At 42.4% G+C, this 21,463-nt stretch overlaps 1 protein-coding gene across 25 annotated transcripts in view; it reads left to right on the top strand.

Moving 5' to 3' along the window:
• Nucleotides 1-21,463, top strand: part of CDON (cell adhesion associated, oncogene regulated) — a 109,872-nt gene that overhangs the window by 75,959 nt on the left and 12,450 nt on the right. For all 25 annotated transcript variants that reach the window (XR_007920241.3, XR_011378521.2, XR_001793506.4 and 22 more), the window contains 4 exons: nucleotides 1,604-1,726; nucleotides 7,695-7,916; nucleotides 9,931-10,211; nucleotides 13,354-13,433. Coding sequence is in view for 22 of the 25 variants with exons in the window: in XM_089335439.1 (XP_089191565.1) it covers nucleotides 1,604-1,726; nucleotides 7,695-7,916; nucleotides 9,931-10,211; nucleotides 13,354-13,433 (706 nt within the window). In the remaining 3 variants the exon portion in view is untranslated. The remainder of the gene's footprint in view (nucleotides 1-1,603; nucleotides 1,727-7,694; nucleotides 7,917-9,930; nucleotides 10,212-13,353; nucleotides 13,434-21,463) is intronic.

Genomic DNA, 21,463 nt, shown 5'->3' with positions numbered 1-21,463 from the left:
TGGGGGTGAATTCTTATGTCTTCTAAAATATCTCTTGGGAAAATAATTGCCTGTTAAGCAAAGAATATGTGCTGGTTGGTTGGTTTTAACCTAATAATACACTTAGCTGTGTTACTTCTCAGTGATTAGTAAAAATTCTTTCTCTTTGCTGGTATTTCTTGTAATTTTAGCCATTGGAAGAATTACTATAATGATAGAAGAGTAATCTAACAAGATGTGTATTATTTTAATTATTTTCTTTTATTGGTAACATATCAAAAGCCTAGTTTAATTCCATTTTTATTAGAATATGAAAACAAAACTTCACATCCAGCATGGTATTATTCAAGCAAATGTCTACAGTTGAATGAGTGTAGGGCCACGTCAGGAGGGACCTAAGGCTAGAGAAAATAAAAGTCCTTTGGAAAGTTTTAGATTTTAGAAATAAGTCTTTTCTAGTTTCAACCAGTTTTTTGAGTCAAGATTTTTTTGGGAGGTCTTTTTCATAAGAGGGGCATAGAATTCCTCCATTTTGAGTCATTCAGGGGCCCTTGATCCTAAAGCAGGCAGACTTTCTTAGAAAGTGTGGGTCTGTGTGAGAGCAGGTTTTGTGCTGGTGACCTGGAAAGGGGTGTGTACTTCCAGACTGAAATACGTTTGTGTAGAAGGGAGACTGGTCTGGGCTCACAAGCAGATTTGACGTGCATGTGTAGCTTTGTTTTGTTTTGTTCTCCACCTTTAATTAATCCTTAAATCAGTTGGTGGTGGACTTGAGTTTCTAAGAAAGAGTGGGAACATTTTGAGGAGACGTTTTCTAAGAAGGAACACTTGAAGAGTTAATTACATCTGGGCAAAGTGTCCCTGTGCATGAATGTTTATCACAGGTCCGTGAAAGTAAAAGTGGAGAGTGGTTTATACTGGAGTGTTCAGTTTCCGAGTGGCTCTAAATGAAATGCTGGCTGTGTGCCATGGATGGCAGAATCATTCTACTAGAGATACTGGTGTGGTTTGGAGACGCTGATTCAAAAGAAAAGTAGCCATGGGCGCTTCAGCTGAGAGTTTCCCATGGTAAATGTTGCCTTTTGATGATTCCCAGCAGTGTATTCAGGCGTTTGTTTACTTGTCTGTTAGTGTCGTATCCATTGCGAGAAAATTGAACGTTTTGCTGGGGCCTTTCCTGTGACAGGTCAAGTGCTCTCTGAGTAATGAACCATTTGCAGATCTTACACTGTTGCTACTTGGTGAGTGGACATAGTAGATTAACTCACTGGGCTAATATGACGGTCAGAGGATATGAGGGTTTTGTTTGTTTTTACCTATGCATAAGATTAGCACTTATTTATGAGAGACTGACCACTAATTATTTTTAATTATATAAACACTACTACCAATGTACAAATACAACTTTCATTCAGTTTATCTCTTTTTATTGTTTGCTCATGTCATGTAATAGAAATGCTACTCATCTATCATGTATTTTAGTAAAATGCTTTTTACAATTGCATAAACTCTAGTGGTTGGTGAAGGATGCCACTCCAGCCTCATTCTGGAAAAATTAATGATACTGGTGTTGTTGTTTAGGTTGTATTATATGTAAAGAGTCTCTCTTATTTTTCCTTTCTAGGTTCCAAGCAATGGCACATGATTGGTCACCTGCAGCCAGAAACCTCCTATGACATTAAAATGCAGTGTTTCAATGAAGGAGGAGAAAGTGAATTTAGCAATGTGATGATCTGCGAGACTAAAGGTAGGAGGGGGTGAGAATTTGTGCTTTTTCACTACATAATGCTAGAATTACAAACTCTGCATTATTCCTGCCAACTATTGATGTTTTTCTCTAAGGAAATACGTTTCTGCTTTTGACCATTTTCTGGGTGCGTGCATTTAGACTGTCCCAACAGCAGTGTAGTATGTTGGTTAGAGCACTTGTCTAAAATATCACTTACATATGTGTGAATCCTGTTCACTAATTTCTGTGGGACTCTGAGTAAATCACTCCCTTTCTCTTATTCTCCTCAAAGAGATGAGAAATATTTGCTGAATATTTTCTGAGATTGCTACAAGAATTAAAATACTAACTAAAGTATAGGGATATTAAGGAAAAGTGCTATGAAGAACATGTGTAACACTATCTGCTTGTTTCATTAATTGTAGTAATCTACAACCAGCAGTCTCTAAATTGACATGGTGAGTGTTGTCATGTGTGTCTCCATACATCCAGTACACTGTCAAATGTTACCATCTTCAAAAACAGAAGACAGCACACACGAGTCATGGAGACAGCTCATGTGGATATTCACGAAGCAAAAGCACTCCTGTTCAGTCTCCATTAGTTCTCACCCCCACTATGGGCACACTGTCAACAGCAAGCAACACAAAAATCCACCCTCAGTAGGATTCAATAGTCAGGAAATGTGTTATCTCCAAAATAGGAAGTGCAGAAGTGAGTAATTCCCAAGTTATTGAATTCAGAAGTTCATTGTTCTCTGTCTTTCCCTTTGGCCATCTTCTGCCTGAGGTTGGCACCACTCACAGGTTGCCGCAGTTCTGGGCTTCACACCCAGGGGCTGCATTGTCTGACAGTGGCTGTTTTAAGAACGAGGGAAGTTGCCCCCGAAGTTCCTCCTGTACGTCTGTACAAGTGCAATTGGCTAAGACTCAGTGCACCGACAGTTCACTGGATTTATCCTGAGGGTTAGGTAGGGTTCAGGCGGACATGCAGTTAGTGCCCTTCCAGCATGGCAGAGGGCGGGGCAGCCATCAGTGTCTGCTACAGGGCATCTTATTATCCCTATTGAAAAGTTAGGAAGAGGGGTAGTATTTGGCAAAGCAGTTAAGTCACTCCTTGGATGCCTGCATCCCATACTGCAGTATAAGAGGTTGAGTACCAGCTCTACTTCTGATTCCAGCTTCCTCTAATGCACACCCTGGTGGGTGGCAGTGATGGCTGAAACACTTGGGTCCCTGCCACCTAAAAGGGATATTTGAATTCAGTACTTGGCTCCTGGTTTCAGACTGGCTGAGCCCCTGCAAATGGAAGATCTCTCTCTGTCTCTCTCTCTCTCTGTATTTGTTTGCCTTTCAAATAAAATAAACAAATGAATAAATAATAGAAATTAAAATGGAGAGTAGAAAAAAGTAAATTAAAACAAAAACAAGGAAACAGAAGTTTAGAGAGATTGAATTATAAAGCCAAACTTTAGTTCTGTGCTTTAAATTCTAAATCTTATGTCTTTGTTTTTCTTTCTCCTGTTTTTAAGATTAATTTATTTCTTTGAAAGGCAGAGTTACAAAGAGAGAGAGAGAGAGAAATAGACCTTCTATTCTGGTTCGCTCCCGAAATGGCCCCAACAACCAAGGCTGGACCAGGCTGAAGCTAAAAGCCAGGAGCTTCATCTGGGTCTCCACAAGTACTTGGGCCATCTTCTGCTGCAATCCCAGGCACATTAGCAGGAAGCTGGATGGGAAGTGAAACAGCCGGTAAACTCGAACTGGTGCCTACATGGGATGCTGGTATTACAGGCGCCGGCTTAACCTGCTGCCCCACAACACTGGCCTGGATCATGTGTCTTTCTGCTGAATTCACGTTAGGGGCCAGCATTGTACAGCGGGTTAGGCCACAACCTGCAACGCGATCATCTCATATGAACACCAGATCAAGGCCCAGCTGCTCCACTACTGATCCAGCTCCCTGCTGATATGCCTAGGAAAGCAGCAGAAGGTGGTCCAAGTGCTTGCGCCCTTCCCACCCATGTGGGAGACCCAGATGAAGTTCTTGGCTCCTGGCTTCTGCCTGACCCTGCTCTGGCTGTTGTGGCCATTTGGGAAGTGAATCAGTAGATGGAAGATATCTATGTATCTGTCTTTCCCTTTCTCTTTCTCTAATTATGCCTTTTAAATAAATAAATCTTTAAAAAGAATTTTGTTACTTTTAAGATATTAAGAATTAAAAAGGAGAAAATCATTGGAAAATTAAAAAGTAGGAAAATTTCAGTAAATTGCTATGAAAAAAACTATATACATAAGGGTTTTGTTCAGGACACTGATTTGTTAATGAACATTTTTTAGTTGCCTATAAAATGCTGTGATAGAGTAAAATTAAGTAGAAATGAAATATATCATCTCCTATCCTAATATGTGTAGGAATATAGCCATGTTGGGGCTGGTGTAGTAGGAAAAGTCACCTCCTGCAATTCTAGCATCCCATGGGTGCCAGTTCGAATCCCAGCTGCTCCACTTCTGATCCAGGCCTGGCTAATGGCCTGGGAAAGCAGTAGAAGATGGCCCAAGTGCTTGGGCCCCTGCTCCCATGTGGGAGACCTGGAAGAAGCTCCTGGCTCCTGAATTTGGTCTGGCCGAGCCCTGGCTGTTGCGACCATTTGGGGAGTGAACCAGTGAGTGGAATATCTCTCTCTGTCTTTTCCACTCTCTCTGTAACTCTGCCTTTCAAATAAATAAAATAAATCTTTTTAAAAAACCATAAAGAACATGTCAGGCAAAACATGGAACCACACAGACAGCATTGTTATAGCTGCTGTTTATCCAGCAGAGGTAGTGTAGCTGTGCTCAGAATAGCCTACTTTGCTGGGGAATACAGATTTCACCTAATGACTTTCACATCCGTGAAAAATGAAAATCATCTTTAAAATGTTTATTCATGTTGAATGACTTTTTAAAAAGCATTATGCGATTCTCATGCTGTTTAGGTGGAAGACAGGAAATAGGATTTAACCTTTTTTTTTAATATGACTTAACTTATGAAAAAATGGCCCCAGGTTTTTGTTGGCACAGTGATGCTTTTGTCTTTAGAAGCTCAGTGAGGTCTTCAGGAAGACCCAGGTGTTGAAGGCTGGTCTTTTCCCCTTCTCTCTCTCTCTCTTTTTTTTTTTTTTTTTTTTTTTTTTTTGACAGGCAGAGGACAGTGAGAGAGAGACAGAGAGAAAGGTCTTCCTTTGCCGTTGGTTCACCCTCCAATGGCCGCCACGGCCGGTGCCCTGCGGCTGGCGCACCGCGCTGATCCGATGGCAGGAGCCAGGTGCTTCTCCTGGTCTCCCATGGGGTGCAGGGCCCAAGCACTTGGGCCATCCTCCACTGCACTCCCTGGCCACAGCAGAGAGCTGGCCTGGAAGAGGGGCAACCGGGACAGACTCCGGCGCCCCGACTGGGACTAGAACCCGGTGTGCTGGCGCCGCAAGGCGGAGGATTAGCCTAGTGAGCCGCGGCGCCGGCCTCTCCTTCTCTTTGAAGATCAGAGAGTGTCAGGACTTTTCCTCTAGTTCTTGGGTTTCTGTTTTTGTTTTTCATGTCATCTCTCTCGTTTCAGGCTTAGCTATCTCTAATTATTGCTATTAAAATAGATCTGTTGCACACAGCCTCCAACGCAAGCCATCTGTCCTGTGTTTTTAAGTTAAGCAAGAGGTTGGAAACCAGATCATCAAGCTTGGTAGAATTACTAATAAATGTTGGATAAATAAAGAGTGGTTAAAGGATAAACAAAGAAGGACTTCCCCAGGAGGAACCCTGATCTTTAATGTGTGATGTGGATCAACCATTTTGCCTCAGAAACCTTTTGTGTTTTCTTTCGGGTTGGCAGCAGCCTTAGAAATGTGTAATCCAGCCGCCACCTGAAGTAGAACTTTCCTTTAGAATCTCTGCCAACCGCTCTTCCGGCTTTCAACAATGGACAGCTCCTTCCTTTGAAAGCTGGTCCCTTCATTCCTTATTCCCAGTTCTGTTCTCTGCAGTGGAGGTTGCTCGACAGCTGAACCCTGAGTTAATGTAGTTTGTTGAGCGGATTTTTTTAGAGACTGCTTTGCTTCTATGGCTTGTTAGGAAACAACAACAGGAAATAAGGTAAAACTAATAACAATAGAAAACCGATCAGACACTGCCCTGTATACCCTAGGTGCTGTATGAGGATTAACTCATTTACCCTTTGAATTGGTCCTTTTTCTGCTGCTGTAATGCCACAGACTGGGTGAGCTGCAAACCATGGAAGCTTCCTGGCTCACAGTTCGGCAGACTTCGTGTTCAGGAGCTCAGTGTCAGCGTGTGACCCATGCCTCTTTGCTGCATCATAATACAGTGGAAGGTTAAGTGGGACAGAGAGTGGGGAAAGAGGGTGTCATACTTACCAGGAAACTCACTCTTTAAAAAAAAAAAAAAAAGATTTACTTATTTTATTTGAAAGGCAGAGAGAGAGAGAAAACGCGTGCGCGTGCGCACAGCTGAGGTCTTCTATCTGCTGCCTCACTCCCCAAATGGCCACAATGGCCGGGGCTGGACCAGGCAGAAGCCAGGACCTTAATTCAGGTCTCCACGTGGGGACACTTGGGCCATCTTCTGCTGCTTTCCCAGGTGCAGTATCAGGGCGCTGGATCAAACGAGGAGCAGCTAGGGCTTGAACTTGCACCCATATGGGATGCCGGTATTGCAGGCATAGGTTTAACCTGCTACACCACAATTCCGGCCCAGAAAACTCACTCTTGAGATAAACAACCAACTCTTGAAATTGACTATTCTTGACCTAATCACCTCTTAAGTGCTTAATCCTGTTGCGATGGCAGCATGAATTTTGGGGAGGACATTCAACCCATAGAACTCTTTGTGACTGTCTAGGGATAGAGCTGTTATTATTGTCCCTATTTTGCAAATGTAGGAACGAATGCAGGGAGTTAAAAGCTGTACAGCTAATGGTGAAAGGTGGAGCTGAGACCGAACTCCCACACTCTGGTTCCGGAGTCTGGCTGCCAGTTCCTGTGCTCTTGCTTTTCTGTGACATTTAAAACACTGTGACATGTGCTCTGGAGAGAATGAAGTTGGAGACCCACCTGTTAATGGTTTTTCTTATTACCATTATCCAGAATACCCCATGAATTAAGTAAAAAAGTTGCTGCTACATGGACTCCAGAAACCTTTCTTTGGGAGTGCTTAATACCACATGTGAGGTTTGGGGACTTAAAATAGGTTTTATAGAGTCCAAAGCTAAATTTTCTAATATTGGTACTTACTTTTTTCTATGTAGTAGAAGCATAGCAAATGTAATTCTGAATTTTTTTTCTTATTTATTTGAGAGGTAGAGTTACAGACAGACAGAGGGAGAAACAGAGAAAGTTCTTCTATCCACTGTTTCAATTCCCAAATGGCCGTAATGGCTGGAGCTGGGCTGATCCGGAGCCAAGAGCCAGGAGCCTCCTCTAGGTCCCCCCCACAGATGCAGAGGCCCAAGTACTTGGGCCATCTTCTACTGCTTTCCCAGGCCATAAGCAGAGCTGGATCAGAAAAAGAGCACCGGCACCCATATGGCATGCTGGTGCTGCAGGCGGAAGCTTAGCCAACCATGCCACAGCATGGGCTCCACAGTTCTGAATCTTATTTAGCTCAAATACATCAGATAGAAAGCAATTTTCATTTCATGCATTAGTGGAAATACTTTTATTTCCATTCTTTGAGAGTCTTCTACAGGTACATTTTGGGTTGGACCAAGTGCTGTGTTTGTGTGCACTTAAGATTTCTGTAAATTGGTAGGCTAAACCTGTGCCACATTGGATTTTTAGACCTTGGAGTCCTCTGTGACTCACTGGCGGTCTAAGCGTCTCTGTGACAAGTGTAAACAGACTGGCTTGCGTTCCTAACCAGACCTCCTTCAGAGAATAAACCATTTCAGAGACTCTGTGTTCACTCTGACATCATGTTTTCCTTTATATTTCAACTAGTGAAACGGGTTCCTGGAGCATCTGAGTATCCCATCAAAGACTTGAGTACCCCTCCCAGCTCTTCAGGTGGTGGAGGAAACCTTGGGCCTGCAACCAGCCCTGCCAGGAGCAGTGACATGTTGTATCTGGTCGTTGGTTGCGTGCTGGGCGTCATGGTTCTCATTCTCATGGTGTTCATTGCAATGTGCCTATGGAAGAATCATCAGCAGAATACCATACAGAGTAAGTCATTCAGAAATCCTTCTCCTTTCCTGAAGATGGGTAGAAAAATGTTGCCAGGATAAATATTGATTTCTAACATGCTCCTGTGTTAATGCCATGGTCTGAAACACATTAGATATTCTTCATTCAGAGGAGGTGACTTGAAGACTTTTCCACTTGTCAGCCAAAGTAAGTAGAGCATCAGATTAAACTGCCCAGGAGAAATAAACACCAAAGCCCAAGCTACGCAGGTCAAGTAAATAGCTGACTTCGTGCTGGGAAGCTCCAGCTCCCTGGACCACCGAAGCAGATGAGAACTCGAAGTGCCAGCTCTGGAACTGCTCTAGAAACACCCCCACACTGGCCAGCCGGGTCCAGAAGAGGCATGATGGGAAGAGAGAGAGTGAAGACTTCTCTGTTCTGTCACTGCGTGGCACCCACAGAGGGAGATACCGCTTTCTTCTCTCTGGTCCTTATGCACCAGAACTGTCCCAGCATTGCATCCTCTCCCTCACCTGGAAATAGGTGTGCTTGGGCTGTCGGTGGTGGCACTGTTGTGAGACCTAGAACCCTTTTTCCCGCTCCTCAGTCCTTCTCACCTCACCTTCCTGCCTGTCCTGACCCCTCAGCTGTTATAGAACAGGATTAACACATCAAGTAGGGATTTTAGTTTGTGGTGGGAGGAAGCTTTTTGGTTTCCTCTTTGTCCCCAGAATGAGGAAATACACAAAAACAAAGGACCCCAGCAGGGATGGACAGTTTCAGCGGCTATAGCTGATCCCACATGTGGCCCCCATGCAGTCAGTAACTGAGGGCAAAGAAAATCCATTGTAAGTGAATGGTGCTGTCCACGGCATAGACAGGGAAACAGGTGATGGTGCTGGCGTTAGGCTGAAGGGTTGGATCATTTGATTGGGCCTTTCTCTCACTGGCTTTAGTGCTATTACCTGTAGTGGTGTGAGTGGATGCAGAATCATGAGAAGAATAATTTGAATACAGTTCTCTGAGCACTGTTAATCTGAATCAAGTAATTTTCCTTTGGGACCTCATAAACCTTTATTTACAAAGGGAAAGTCATTCTAGTTGGGTTCCTTCCCTCATTGATTCAACAGATGCTCCATGACTGTTGTCTGTGTGCCAGGCACTGTGCTGGACCATGGAAAACAGTGCCAAATAAGATGAACGTGGGCACTGCCCTTTCAGGGAGGGCTTACAGTTTAGTGGGGAAGATCAGCAGGTGCGTGGACAGTACACATCTGTGCAAGACAATCCAGCAGGAGGAGAGGCTGTGGAGGGGAGGCACCGTCAGCCCAGTCTCAGGGAGCCCTAGTGCCTTTGAAGAATTTATGGAAACTCTGACAACAAATCCTGTGCAGTTCCAATTCTGTACTTTCTTAGGGACATTTTACTGTTTCTAAGTAGATCTGGTAGATACGCCTCTGTGCATCGGACTTGTCAGGCAGTTGTTGAAATGCTTTTAATAGAAGGAATGAGGGTAGCCTTTCGCCTTTGGTACCCCACAGCCTGCACATCGGCTGTACGGAGGAGCTAGATGAATAGTCAGTGAGTGCATACACAACCCCATCCTTTTACGTATGAGGGTTGTTTATTGCTGTTTGAAATGTCTTACCTAAAGTTAGTCTTCTGTTGCTTCAGACAGTTTTTCTCCAGCACTTTGAAGTGTATGGAATTTAAACACCATTTCTTGGTGTTGCAGTAGTTGGATGGTTTTGGCTGGCACAGTTTGTTTATTCTCTTTTGAGTGATTTCTGCCTGGATCGTTTCTCTTCCCCCATGAAGAGAGTCATGATTAACTCAGAGTTCGTAGCTACCTCCACACTGTGAAGAAAGCGGAGCAGTAACTTCATTAAACCAGAGCTCACCAGTAGGCTTTCAGTTAACATTCTTAGAATATTTTATTTTAGTCTCTTTGTAGTTCCTTAGAGGGTTCGTTAATAAATCTTGATTAGCAAGATGGTTATCCTTTCCAGTATCTGACTTTTTTTTGTTTTTGTTTTTGGTTCTCTTTTAACAGAATATGACCCTCCAAGATACCTCTGCCAGGGGTCAGATATTCACGGGCAGATGATGGATTACGCCACTCTCTCGGGAGCGAACCCCATCAATGGCAGCGTTCGCCGAGGCTTCCTGAGCAATGGCGGTCTCACCAACGGCTGCTCCCATCTTCACCATAAGGCCCCTAATGGCGTCAGTGGGATGGTGAATGGGAACCTCAACGGAGGGCTTTATTCCGCCCATACGAACTCTCTAACCAGGACACGTGTGGATTTTGAACATTCTCATCATCTAGTGAATGTAAGAGAAAGTCATTAGAACCAGAAGCCTCAGGGCTCGTACTCCGTGCCGAGGGGCGCCAGGGGTGCCGAGGGGCAAGAGCCGGCTCAGCGTGCTTGGCTTTTTTCCGTATAGGAACTTCAGAGGTTCACTTCCATGGAAATAGTTTGTGTCACTGGCAGGCCCTTGATCCTGAGTGCTCTTTGTATTATCTATTATCGAATAATAGTTATATTCATTACTTCAGTTTCTATTTAATTTACTTGAAAAGCAGAGGGAGAAAGATCGAGAGAGAGAAATCTTCCACCTGCTGGTTCACTCCCCAAAAGCCCACAACAGCCAGAGCCAGGCCAGGCCAAAGCAGGGAGCTGGGAACTCAAACAGAGTCCCCCATGTGGATGATGGTACCCAAGTTCTTAGGCCATCACCTGCTGCCTCCTAGGACGTACATCACCAGGAAGCTGGAATCAGAAAAATATCCTCCAAGACTGGAACCCAGGCATTTCCATGTGGGATACAGGTGCTCCAAGTGGCATTTTTTTTTAAGATTTATTTATTTTATTTGAAAGAGTTACAAAAAGAGAAGGAGAGGCAGAGAGAGAGAGAGAGAGAGAGAGAGAGAGATGTCTTCCATCCACTGGTTCATTCCCCAATTAGCCGTAATGGCTGGAGCTGTGCCCATCCGAAGCTAGGAGCCAGAAGTTCTCCTGGGTCTCCCACACGGGTGTGGGGGCCCAAGGATTTGGGCCATTTTCCACTGCTTTCCCAGGCCATAGCAGAGATTGGAAGTGGGGCAGCTGGGACACAAATCGGCACCCATATGGGATGCTGGCACTGTAGGCGGCGGCTTTACCCACTACTCCATAGCACCAGCCCTTCAAGTGGCATCTTAAACTGCTATGGCAAATGCCCACCCCTGATGATAGAGGAATACCAGTAAAGAACAGACTAGACATGAAGCAGAAATACCACTGGACCTAGACCAGACTTTGATTTATTTAGAGCAGAGTCTGAAAACTCAAATGCCGAGAAGCCGAGCAGATCATGAAACTATACAGCAAGTTGGAAAGAGAGGGTTGGGGTAGAGGTGGTAGTAAACTGGACGGCACAGGTGCTGTGTAAAAGCAGCTGCTTCAGTCCAGCACCTGTTGTCCTGTGGGACTGAGGGCCTGGTGGTGACAGCTTTTCTGATTTGGCCAGAATTTTACATATAGAAGCTAATGCAGATTTCTGGAGGCATTGTGTAGGCTGTGCAGGCCATTTCTGCAGCCCAATAGGATGGTGACCTCTGCGCTGTCATGGCTCTCTTCAGTTTTGCCCTGTGTGTTTTGTCGTTGTTGAGGCCTGGAAGCTTTTTGCATTTCACCGTATTAGTATTCTTAACCACAGGAGTGATAAACCTTTAAAACTACCTTGTTTTAGAGATAACTAGCTGATATAACTTTTGAAATTGGAAGAGACAGACTATTGTATTTTTGGTTGGATGCTGGTTAAAAGGCATTCTCTACCTTACAACGTTTGATTTATTATATTGTTTGGGTGTGTATCCATATTACTTTTAATCAAATAAACAATTTGATCTATCTATATTTAATCAAATAGATAATTTGGTTAGTTGACCAAATTATGCTTTCATTTGGTTTTTGTCATTGTTCTGATTACAGATGAGTTTGCTGTAACACAATGCACTCCAATTTGAAGAAGCATAGAGGATGTTTTTTAATCTTGTGCCTTAATAAAATTTATTAAGATACTATGTTTGGAGAATAAAACTGTTATATATACACACACACACACATTTATATTTTGAAGCTAGAAATTGAATGACTTTTATGTGACCTAGCTTTTGTATGTTGTAGAAAAACTTACTTAATTTGCTTTAGTGCAAATTACCAAAAAGAGAATAATGGTTTCATTATTTTATGTGGAAAGCCGTGGCTTATATTCAGACCTTCTAAAATTTTTTTGTCACCATTCCTAGTCCAAACTACTAACCTTGTCCAAGAAAACTGAGGGAGAGGACGTTAAAATTTGAACAGCACACGCTGTTTCCATAAGAAGAGAAAAACAAGGCTCATATTTAGTATTTGAACACAGAACTTTGCTCTTTTTTGAACAGGGAGTTACTATCTAGATAATAGTTGCCCCTCTAGGTTAATAACGAGTTGGCCATCATGGACTGAATATAGCATAGAGGCATTCTTTCTCTCAGGAAGAATATTTTCCTTTCTTAATAATTCCTGGTGTTAGTTGGACCAGGAATGCTAGAGAAATTTTCAGTACTTTTGGTTTGCTTAGATTCTGGCTGTTGTTAGCAGATGAATGGAAATGGAAAGTATTCTAGGAAAAACAATTGCCTGAACTTTCCCTAACCTTGAAGGCCTGCTTTGGGTTTGGGTGCAGGGTGGCAGCTTCTCCCACCCTGATCAAGTTCAGCTCTGCTGTTTTTCATCTGAAGGCAAAATCCTGACTCTGGCTCTTAAGGGCAGCTCACTTTTTAACGTCATGTTTGCCGTTGTGTATGTCAAATGAACATTTTACAATGAGGTATGTGTTAATCTGGGCATTTTTCTTAATTGCTGGGCAGTTTCCGCCAAAAGCAACATCAATATATTAATGCTCCCCTCCAAGTCATTGCTGGCTGAGAACCTATTCCATCTGGAAAAATATCACACGTTTTATAACTTAGTGTAGTCAAGTGAACAGACCTAATCGAAATAATTACAGGAAAATGACGATGGGTTTAATCTTGTGACATCATGCAGACCAGTTTCACACCCTGTTGCTCCAACTGGCATCACATAAGACTTTTCCATGACTGCCCGAAAAGGAATAGGAGGTTATGGTATTTAATGTATTTTGGACCTGTTAGATTTGAAACATTGAAGGGAAATGACTAAGCCTCTCCATTTATTTGCCTTTTTCCAGTACAGAAATGCATGGAAAAACATGGCAGTAAAGTTTCTAGAATATAGTTTAATATCATGCAGAACACTAATGAACTCATTGGTGAATATGGGCAAAAAGTGATAAGCATCACGTTGCTTGGGGAATTGGTCAAAATATACCATGTGCCTGTTTATTATCAATTTGGTTACTAGTCTGTGTGGCATTTTAAGCATTTTTTCTTCTTTTTCTCCCCCTGAACTTCCTCCCGGACAAGGGTGGTGGATTGTACACAGCTGTGCCTCAGATTGATCCCATGGAATGCATTAATTGTCGAAATTGTCGAAACAACAATAGGTATGTTGATATATATTTTTACAAGTTGCGAATAAGATGTCTACCTCCTTTTCTTTCTTCCAGCAAAGGAAGTTCTTTAAGTTTTACCTAAGATATAAAGCTCAGAATTTGCAGTCTTACATTTTGGGCTGTTAGTAAATTTTGCCCTGTTTTATAACTTCTAGTTTTATGTCTTGTTTCTATAGTTATACAGTGACAGTATTAATGGATTTGTTTCTCCCTGAAATATTATTAAAAAGTGTGAGATATCTGAAAATTTTAAATTGCACTCATTCTCTGTACATAGACAATTTTTTTTTCACCTGATATTTTCTACTTTGTTAGGGGTTGTTAAGAGAAAGAATGAGAGACTAGTTAAGTGTTGAGGCAGGGGAAACCCTTGTGTAAATATTATATATATATACATTTATATATATATATATAACTGAAGTATTTAGAAATATTTTAGAAATATTACTGAAATACTACTGTAATTTTATAGTACTGTTACTGAAATTTTCCTACTAGATTACCCAATGGTTTCTTATTTTAATTCTTAATACTTTAACAAAATCTTGCTGTTTTTTAATTGTTTTAATTTTAAAAGCTATATTTACTGACAATATTTCACACGCTATAGAAATATGCTGAGTAATATGTGTGTTTAAATTTCGACTGAATAGCTTTCATGCTACCTCTATAGGTGTGGATTCTAACGGATTAGCAAGTCTTTTATTAAATTTGTCACACAAATCTTTGTTCTTTTTCATAATGATAGTATTGGAATACACGCTTTCCTAAGTTCTTCTCAGCTCTAAAACTCTAAGACTAGAGAACTGTGTCATAGTTAATCCATAAAATCAATGGAGTATGGATTAGAGTTTGGATATTCGTTATTGAAATGAGGTTTGACCTACAGTTTTAAAATGAATTAAAAGGCCAAGTATTGCCTGGGAATTACTGAAACCAGAACTCAAAGAAGGCTCTGGTCAACCGTGCAGTTGAAAGCAAGTGTTTCAGTAGTGCTTTGGGTGTCAGAGCAAAGGCAGTGAAGTTTGTTGGGGGCTTTCGTTACCATTTACTTGACCCATCTTAGGGTTTCTGTGCCTATCTTATGTACTACAGTTTACTGGTACATATTTAAATTCTGTAAACTCTAGTTTTGAAAAATGTTCATAATGGTGAAACCCCGTTTTTGTCCTGAGCTTGTCATAGACATGACCAGTTTGTCAGGAAACATGCTAAAGAACTGGTAAGATTGATTCCTGTACCTGGTAAGTAGTCAGATGGATTTAATTACAGCCGATGGCTTTGCCTGAATACGTCATTGTGTTTCTTTGTGGTTCTTGTGGCTACCAGCAGATGCTGATGCTCCCTAGACATTAGAATGGTACTGTGAGAGGACCTCTGGTCTAACAAGTTGACCTATGCTTTGCGATTGCTTTACCTGTGATCTTGGGAAAGTTCTATATGTCTCTGACGCTGCTTCCTTATCTGACAAACAGAGTATCCTAAGTAATGCTCCCAACCAAATCTGATTGTAGACTTTGGTAATATTCTGCCCATCCTCCTGTCTTTATGTTGAGGTATCATCTTAGTACCAATAATGCGTTTTATTTGCTGAAAAGGATTTAAATGATCTCTGTCATCTTGCATTCATGGCCACTTATGTGTGGGAGTGGGTGAGTGCATAATATTTGAAGGCTTTTCCTTATACATAGCTTTTTTTTTCTTTTGGACAATTGCATTTCTATTAACTTTCAAGTTGATTTTCGCATTTCATGTTTTGGAGTTTTACTATTATCTGGAAACATGGGTAAACTCTCTTCAGCTTGGAAAAATTAGCTTGTATCTTTCCCTGGCTTAAATTTTATTTCTGCCCAAGAATGTACCTGTGTAGGGCATGTCTATAATTTCTTGTCTTGCCTCTATGGTTAATTCATGTCCCCAATAGCTCCTAGAGCTGTTGCATGATTTTGACTTAATAATTGGACAGATATATATTAGTGAGTCCCTACTTTCAACTCTGGAAAACTCAAATTATTAAGTTTCACTCTCTAACTCTTAACATTGAGAACAAATATCTCCCTCAAAATGTAATAAACTTGAGTGCTGAGAAGTAGATAACACAAGAGGAGTTTAAAAAAATCTATGGTGAAATGAACTTAAAATATAAGCTTATTTTGGTCCAAAATTTTATGAAATACATAGGTTTTCCACAATATGCACTTCCACGAACCTTTTGAAGTACCCTCATATATATGACTTACTCCCCAGATATGCAAAATTGAGTCAACTTTTAGAATACAGGCATTATTACTGAGAACAAATTTGCATTTCCTAATGCCAACTGAAATAATGTGTACATAAAAAGAGGTGTGATTTCATTTAAGCTTTATGAGAGCTGCAAATGGGCATTGTAGAGTTTTTGGCTACTCTGCCAAAAAAAATTTACAGAGCACTAGCCAGGAGCTATAACAGATTCTGAGGTGTTTCCATGTAGAAGAAATTACAAGAGCAGTCATGGAAGTAAGAAGGATAATATTTATACAAGACTAAATATGAGTGTACTTCAAAAAGTTCATGGAAAAATGAAATTAAGAGATGTTTATTTTGCTGTAGAAATATTTTGAAATCATGTATGCGAGGAATCTTTAAAAAGTTCATGGAAAGTGTGTATTATGGAAACTAAGCATAGATTTCCAAAGTGATTTTTTTCTACCAAAGTAAATTTAGCTTTTAATTCCATTTTCTCACAAACTTTGAAGTACCCTTGTAGTTGAATTCAGTGATTCTCAAACTTTAGTGTGGATTAGATTTACTTAAAGTATTTGTAAAAACACAGATTACTAGATTATACTCAGATTATATTCTGATTCAGCATGTTGGGGGTGAAGACCTCAGAACTTGCATTTTTGATGAATTTCCCAGTGATGTTAATAGTTCAGGAGCCATGCTATGAGAAATACTGGAATGATTCGACTGGATGGGGAACTACAAGGAGAGCGTGATAGGATACAAAACTGGAAAAAATGTACTGATTACTGTATCATTGATAACCTTGAATTTCAGGTTTTAGTAGTTCATCTAATGAAAATTTATTGAGTGCCTACCACGTACTAAATACTAGCTGAAGCCCAACCTTAGGAAAACACACAGTGTAATTGATAATCAAGATTCTCAGGAGTGGGTCTTATGGCGCAGTAGGTTAACTTGCTGCTTGGGATACCCACATCCCATATTGGAATGCCTGGGATTGAGTGCTGCCTCCGCTTCCAATCTAGCTTCTGGCCAGTGTGGATCCTGGGAGATAGAAGCAGATGGCCCCAGTAGTTGGGCCGCTTATGTCCATGTAGGGGAACCAGACTAAGTTTACAGCTCCTGGATTTGACCTGTTGTGGGCATTTGAGGAAAGAACCAACAGATAGACTTTCTCATCACTTTGTTTTGACAGTGAAAGTGCAGCAGGACTTGAATAATCAAAAGAGAGATATAGATTAAATGTTGAGAGACACTGGACTAGCAGCACCATCATTGTTGGGAAGCTTTTTGAGAATAGGAGGGGTCTGTTTCAAGATGTGTTAAGGCTTGATGAACAGTGAGAATGTAAAGGTTGGATTGGAGGGAAGATATTGGTTAGGCATCTGCTTGTGCCTCTAATTCTGCCTTTCAAATAAATAAATAAATATTTTTAAAAGATTTATTTATTTATTTGAAAGGCAGAGATACAGAGAGAGAAGGAGAGGGAGAGAGAGACAGAGAGAGAGAGGCAGAGAGAGAGCTCTTTCATCTGCTGGTTCACTCCCCAAATGGCTGCAATGGCCAGGGCTGGGCCAGGCTGAAACCAGGAGCCAGGAGCTTCTTCCAGTTCTCCCATGTGGATGCAGGGGCCCAAGGACTTGGGCCATCTTCTGCTGCTCTCTCAGGCTCATTAGCAGGGAGCTGGATTGGAAGTGGAGCAGCCAGGGCTTGAGCCTGTGCCCATTTGGGATGCTGATACTGCAGGCAGAAGCTTAACCTTCTATGCCACATGACTGGCCCCTGGATATTCTTTTTATAAGAGATCTCTTGTTTGTTATTATTATTGTTTACTTTTTGCCTTGACATATCTTCAGGGAATGATAAAGGTGGGGAAAGGAGAAGGAGAAATAAGGAGAGTGAGAAAGGAAAAGAGGACCTATTGTTTCATTCGTTTAACAAACCTTCATTGAAGGTCTCTCACGGGCCAGGCACCAAGCAAGCTGCTGGGGACATGGTGGTGAACATCACAGGCAGTGTCCCCTGCCTGAGTGAGTAGAGCTTAGAGTTTGGTAGAAGGTCCCTATCTTTTTTACAAAATGCCATAAATTATGAAATTGAATATGCTATGAAAACTGATGCCTTGAAGTAAAAGATGAGAGGAAAGACCTCCATAAGCAAGTGATATTTTGCCAAACTCTGAAGAATTTGTAAAATATGGTATGAGGGAAGAGGAGAGGTCAAAAGCTTTCCAGGCAGAGGTACTGTTGTACACGGTCCCTAAAGCAGAATGCCTGAATCCTCAAAGAATTGCAACAGGGCTCATCTAGCAGGGACCTCGTAGGTGAAGGGATCAGAGTTTAAACCCGAGTAAAATCAGGTCCTAGAGCCAAGGACATGAAAGACATGAACAGGACCATGTTGTGATAGAACCCAGACTTTTTTTTTTTTTTTTTTTTTTTGACAGGTAGAGTTATAGACAGTGAGAGAGAGACGGAGAAAGGTCTTTCTTCCATTGGTTCACTCCCCAAATGGCCGCTACAGCTGGCACTGTGCCAATCCAAAGCCAGGAGCCAGGTGCTTCCTCCTGGTCTCCTATGTGGGTGCAGGGGCCCACGGGCCATCCTCCACTGCCCTTTGGGCCACAGCAGAGAGCTGGACTGGAAGAGGAGCAACCGGGACAGAATCCAGCACCCATATGGGATGCCGGCGCCGCAGGTAGATGATTAACCAAGTGAGACATGGTGCCGACCCCCCCAGACTTTTTTTTTTTTAAGATTTATTTTATTTATTTGAAAGAGTTACAGAGAGAGAGAGAGAGGGAGAGAGAGAGAGAGAATGGTCTTCCATCTGCTGGTTCACTCCCCAGATAGCAGCAATGGCCGGAGCTGTGCCGATTCAAAGCCAGGAGCCAGGAGCTTCTTCCAGGTCTCCCACGCAGGTGCAGGAGCCCAAGGACTTGTACCATCTTCCACTGCTTTCCCAGGCCATAACAGAGAGCTAGATCAGAAGTGGAGCAGCCGGGACTCGAACTAATGCCCATATGGGATGCCAGCACTGCAGGCAGCAGTCTTACCTGCTACGCCACAGCACTGGCCCCCAGAACTCAGACTTTTAAGAACATTCTGGGTGGCTGGTGTCAAGTCATAGCAGGTAAAGCTGCTGCCTGTGATGCTGGTTTGAGTCCTGGGTGCTCCACTTCCGATCCAGCTCCCTGCTGATGGCCTGAGAAAAGCAGCAGAATATCACCCAAGTGTTTGAGCCCTGCCACCCACATGGGATACTGGAAGAAGCTCCTGGCTCCTGTCTCTGTCTCTCTTTTCTCCTCCCTCCATGTCTTTCTCCTTCTCTCTCCCTCTCTGTAGCTCTTTCAAAGAGATAAATGAATCTTAAAACAAAAAACAACACTCTGGGTCCAATTTGGAGAATAAATCAGATAGGGCATGAGAGGAGACTAGGGGACCAATCAGATGTCAGATGAGAAACAGTGGACTAGGGCAGTGACACTGATACGGGAGAAGTCAGTGAATTTGAGAGATGTAGCCTTTAGAAGTAGAAAAGGCTAAGTGATTTAAAAGACACAAGAAATGGATTGAGGAGGCCAGCGTAGTGGGAGTGAATCATAGCTGGGTCCAGGAAATCAGTGCAGTTAGGAAACACTGCAGGAGAGTTACCCCCTAATATGCTCTTGGGGGTCAGTCTCTTACATGGAGGGGTGCCTCATCAAACTCACCATTCCTACTTCACAGACAGCCAACAGCCAGAGTCTGGCCCAGGGCCTCTTCCCTGTGGACTTGGCCTGCACTGCGCCCTGCCACTCCGGGGTCGTGTTGTTCTCCCTTCTCAGATGTAAACTTAAACGTATTTCTTGGAGTGGGCCTTTAAGAGACACTTCATTGCCAAGCCGCAGCCCCCTTTATCATCTCTCTGTTTGGTCATAACTGTCTGCAGAGGAACGTTTGCCTGTTGGGTCTAAACTGAAGCAGTGATGTGAAAAATTGAGACCAGGTTAAGAGAAGCAGTCTGTGGAGAAGCTGTATTTGATTCGCGGACTTTTGTGACATGTTAAAGATGACTGCCTGCTTCTCTGTTTTCCGTGAACTTGAAGCCTTTTCAGGTTTTTTTTTTTTTTTTTTTTTTTTTTTTTTTTTTAAAGATTTTATTTATTTGAGAGGCAGAGTTACAGATAGGGAGAGGGAGGGAGAAAGAAAGAAAGGTCTTCCTTCTGCTGATTCACTCCCCAAATGGCTGCAACAGCCGGAGCTGGACCGATCCAAAGCCAGGGGCCAGGAGCTTTATCTGGGTCTCCCACGCTGGTGCAGGGGCTCAAACACTTGGGCCATTTTCCAATGCTTTCCCAGGCTATAAGCAGAAAACTAGATCAGAAGAGAAGCAGCCAGGACCTGAACTGGCTCCCATACAGGATGCAGCGCTGTAGGCATTGGCTTAACTTAGTATGCCACAGCACAGCCCCCCCCCCCCACCTTTTCCGTTTTTAAGAGAGATAAGCAGTAGCTCAACGAACAGCTCAAAAGCAGTATATTTTACACAGCTTTGCGGGGAGCCAGACTTCTACACTAAACACTTAACGCAGAAATCCTTGTGCAATTTGGGCATTTCAGGAGTTACACAGGTTTAATCAAATACACAGAAGTTTTCTACCCATCTCCTCTCCTCTATTCAAAAGGCAGTGGTGCAGTTCTGGATATGTAATCAAATGTGGTTTGCTGCTTGGCTGGTTTAATGGGAAGGGGTTGACATGAAATCTGGTCTATTTACCATCAGTCTTGATAATCTGTAGCAGAGACTAGAGAGGACACTGATGAAATTCACAGATGAACGAACTAAGAGGTCCCATCCGGAAGGAAGGAGAAATTAACTTTAAGGGTCCTGGGGAGACTGGAAATGGTCAGGAAGTGGCCAAGCAGAAATCAGCTTGGAAAAATGTATATAATTCATCTGGGAAAAAAAAGTACAAGTTACCTGGCTGATAGTCAAGAGGAGAAATAAAACTATTGGGAATAGTGCTTTGGAAAGCACAGATATTACCCGCGATCTGCATGGTTTTGTGTAATGATAACTTTACACATCTGTGTGTTGCGGGCTTTGAGAGCGCTCTTTTACCAACCTGAAACCCTCCCCTGGTGGCACATATGCAGGGGGACTTCAGAAAGTTTGTGGAAAATGGAATTAAAAGATGTTTGTTTTGTTGCTAGAAGTCTTTTTAAAATCCATGCACGTAAGGAGTCTTTAAAAAGTGGAAAATGCATCCTATGAACAAACTAAGTATCGATTTCAGAATTACTTTGTGCTGAAATAAGCTTGTCTTTTAGTTCCATTTTCCACGACTTGAAGTACACATGTAGTATGTAGGGATGACCATGAGAGCCTTTAATTACAGTAGTTTTTTCAGGCCTAGAGCTTGGTCTACCCAGTTTTTTAAGGATGAAGCAATGACTTTTCCAGGACACCTAAACTCCTAGCAGGTCACTGTTTCAGGATTCAACCCCTCTCCTCTTTCTGACCATGTGGCTACTTCAGAACCAGCCACAAAGCCAAAGGAAGGAAACAAAGCCCAAGCCCCCGCTTCTGTTGTGTCCGTGGTAATCTGCTCATGGCCCAAAGAAAATGGGCCTGGTTTTCTAAACTGATCAGCACCTTCCTTTTGGGGCAGTTGTTTATCTCCCCAAATCTGTCCCCTACTTCTTGTATGCAGGCTGTGGTCAGAGTCAGGGAGAATTGCTTTTGGTCTTATATTAAGTTTGGGTTCATGGCAGCTCACCACATTCACTGATGCACTCAGTCATTCATGG

Source organism: Oryctolagus cuniculus, chromosome 1 (genome assembly GCF_051225735.1).
Source record: "Oryctolagus cuniculus isolate XC-2025 breed Fujian yellow rabbit chromosome 1, ASM5122573v1, whole genome shotgun sequence".
Classification (NCBI taxonomy): Eukaryota; Metazoa; Chordata; class Mammalia; order Lagomorpha; family Leporidae; genus Oryctolagus; species Oryctolagus cuniculus.
Note: the sequence above shows the minus strand (reverse complement) of the source record. Positions and strands in the feature narration are given on the sequence as shown.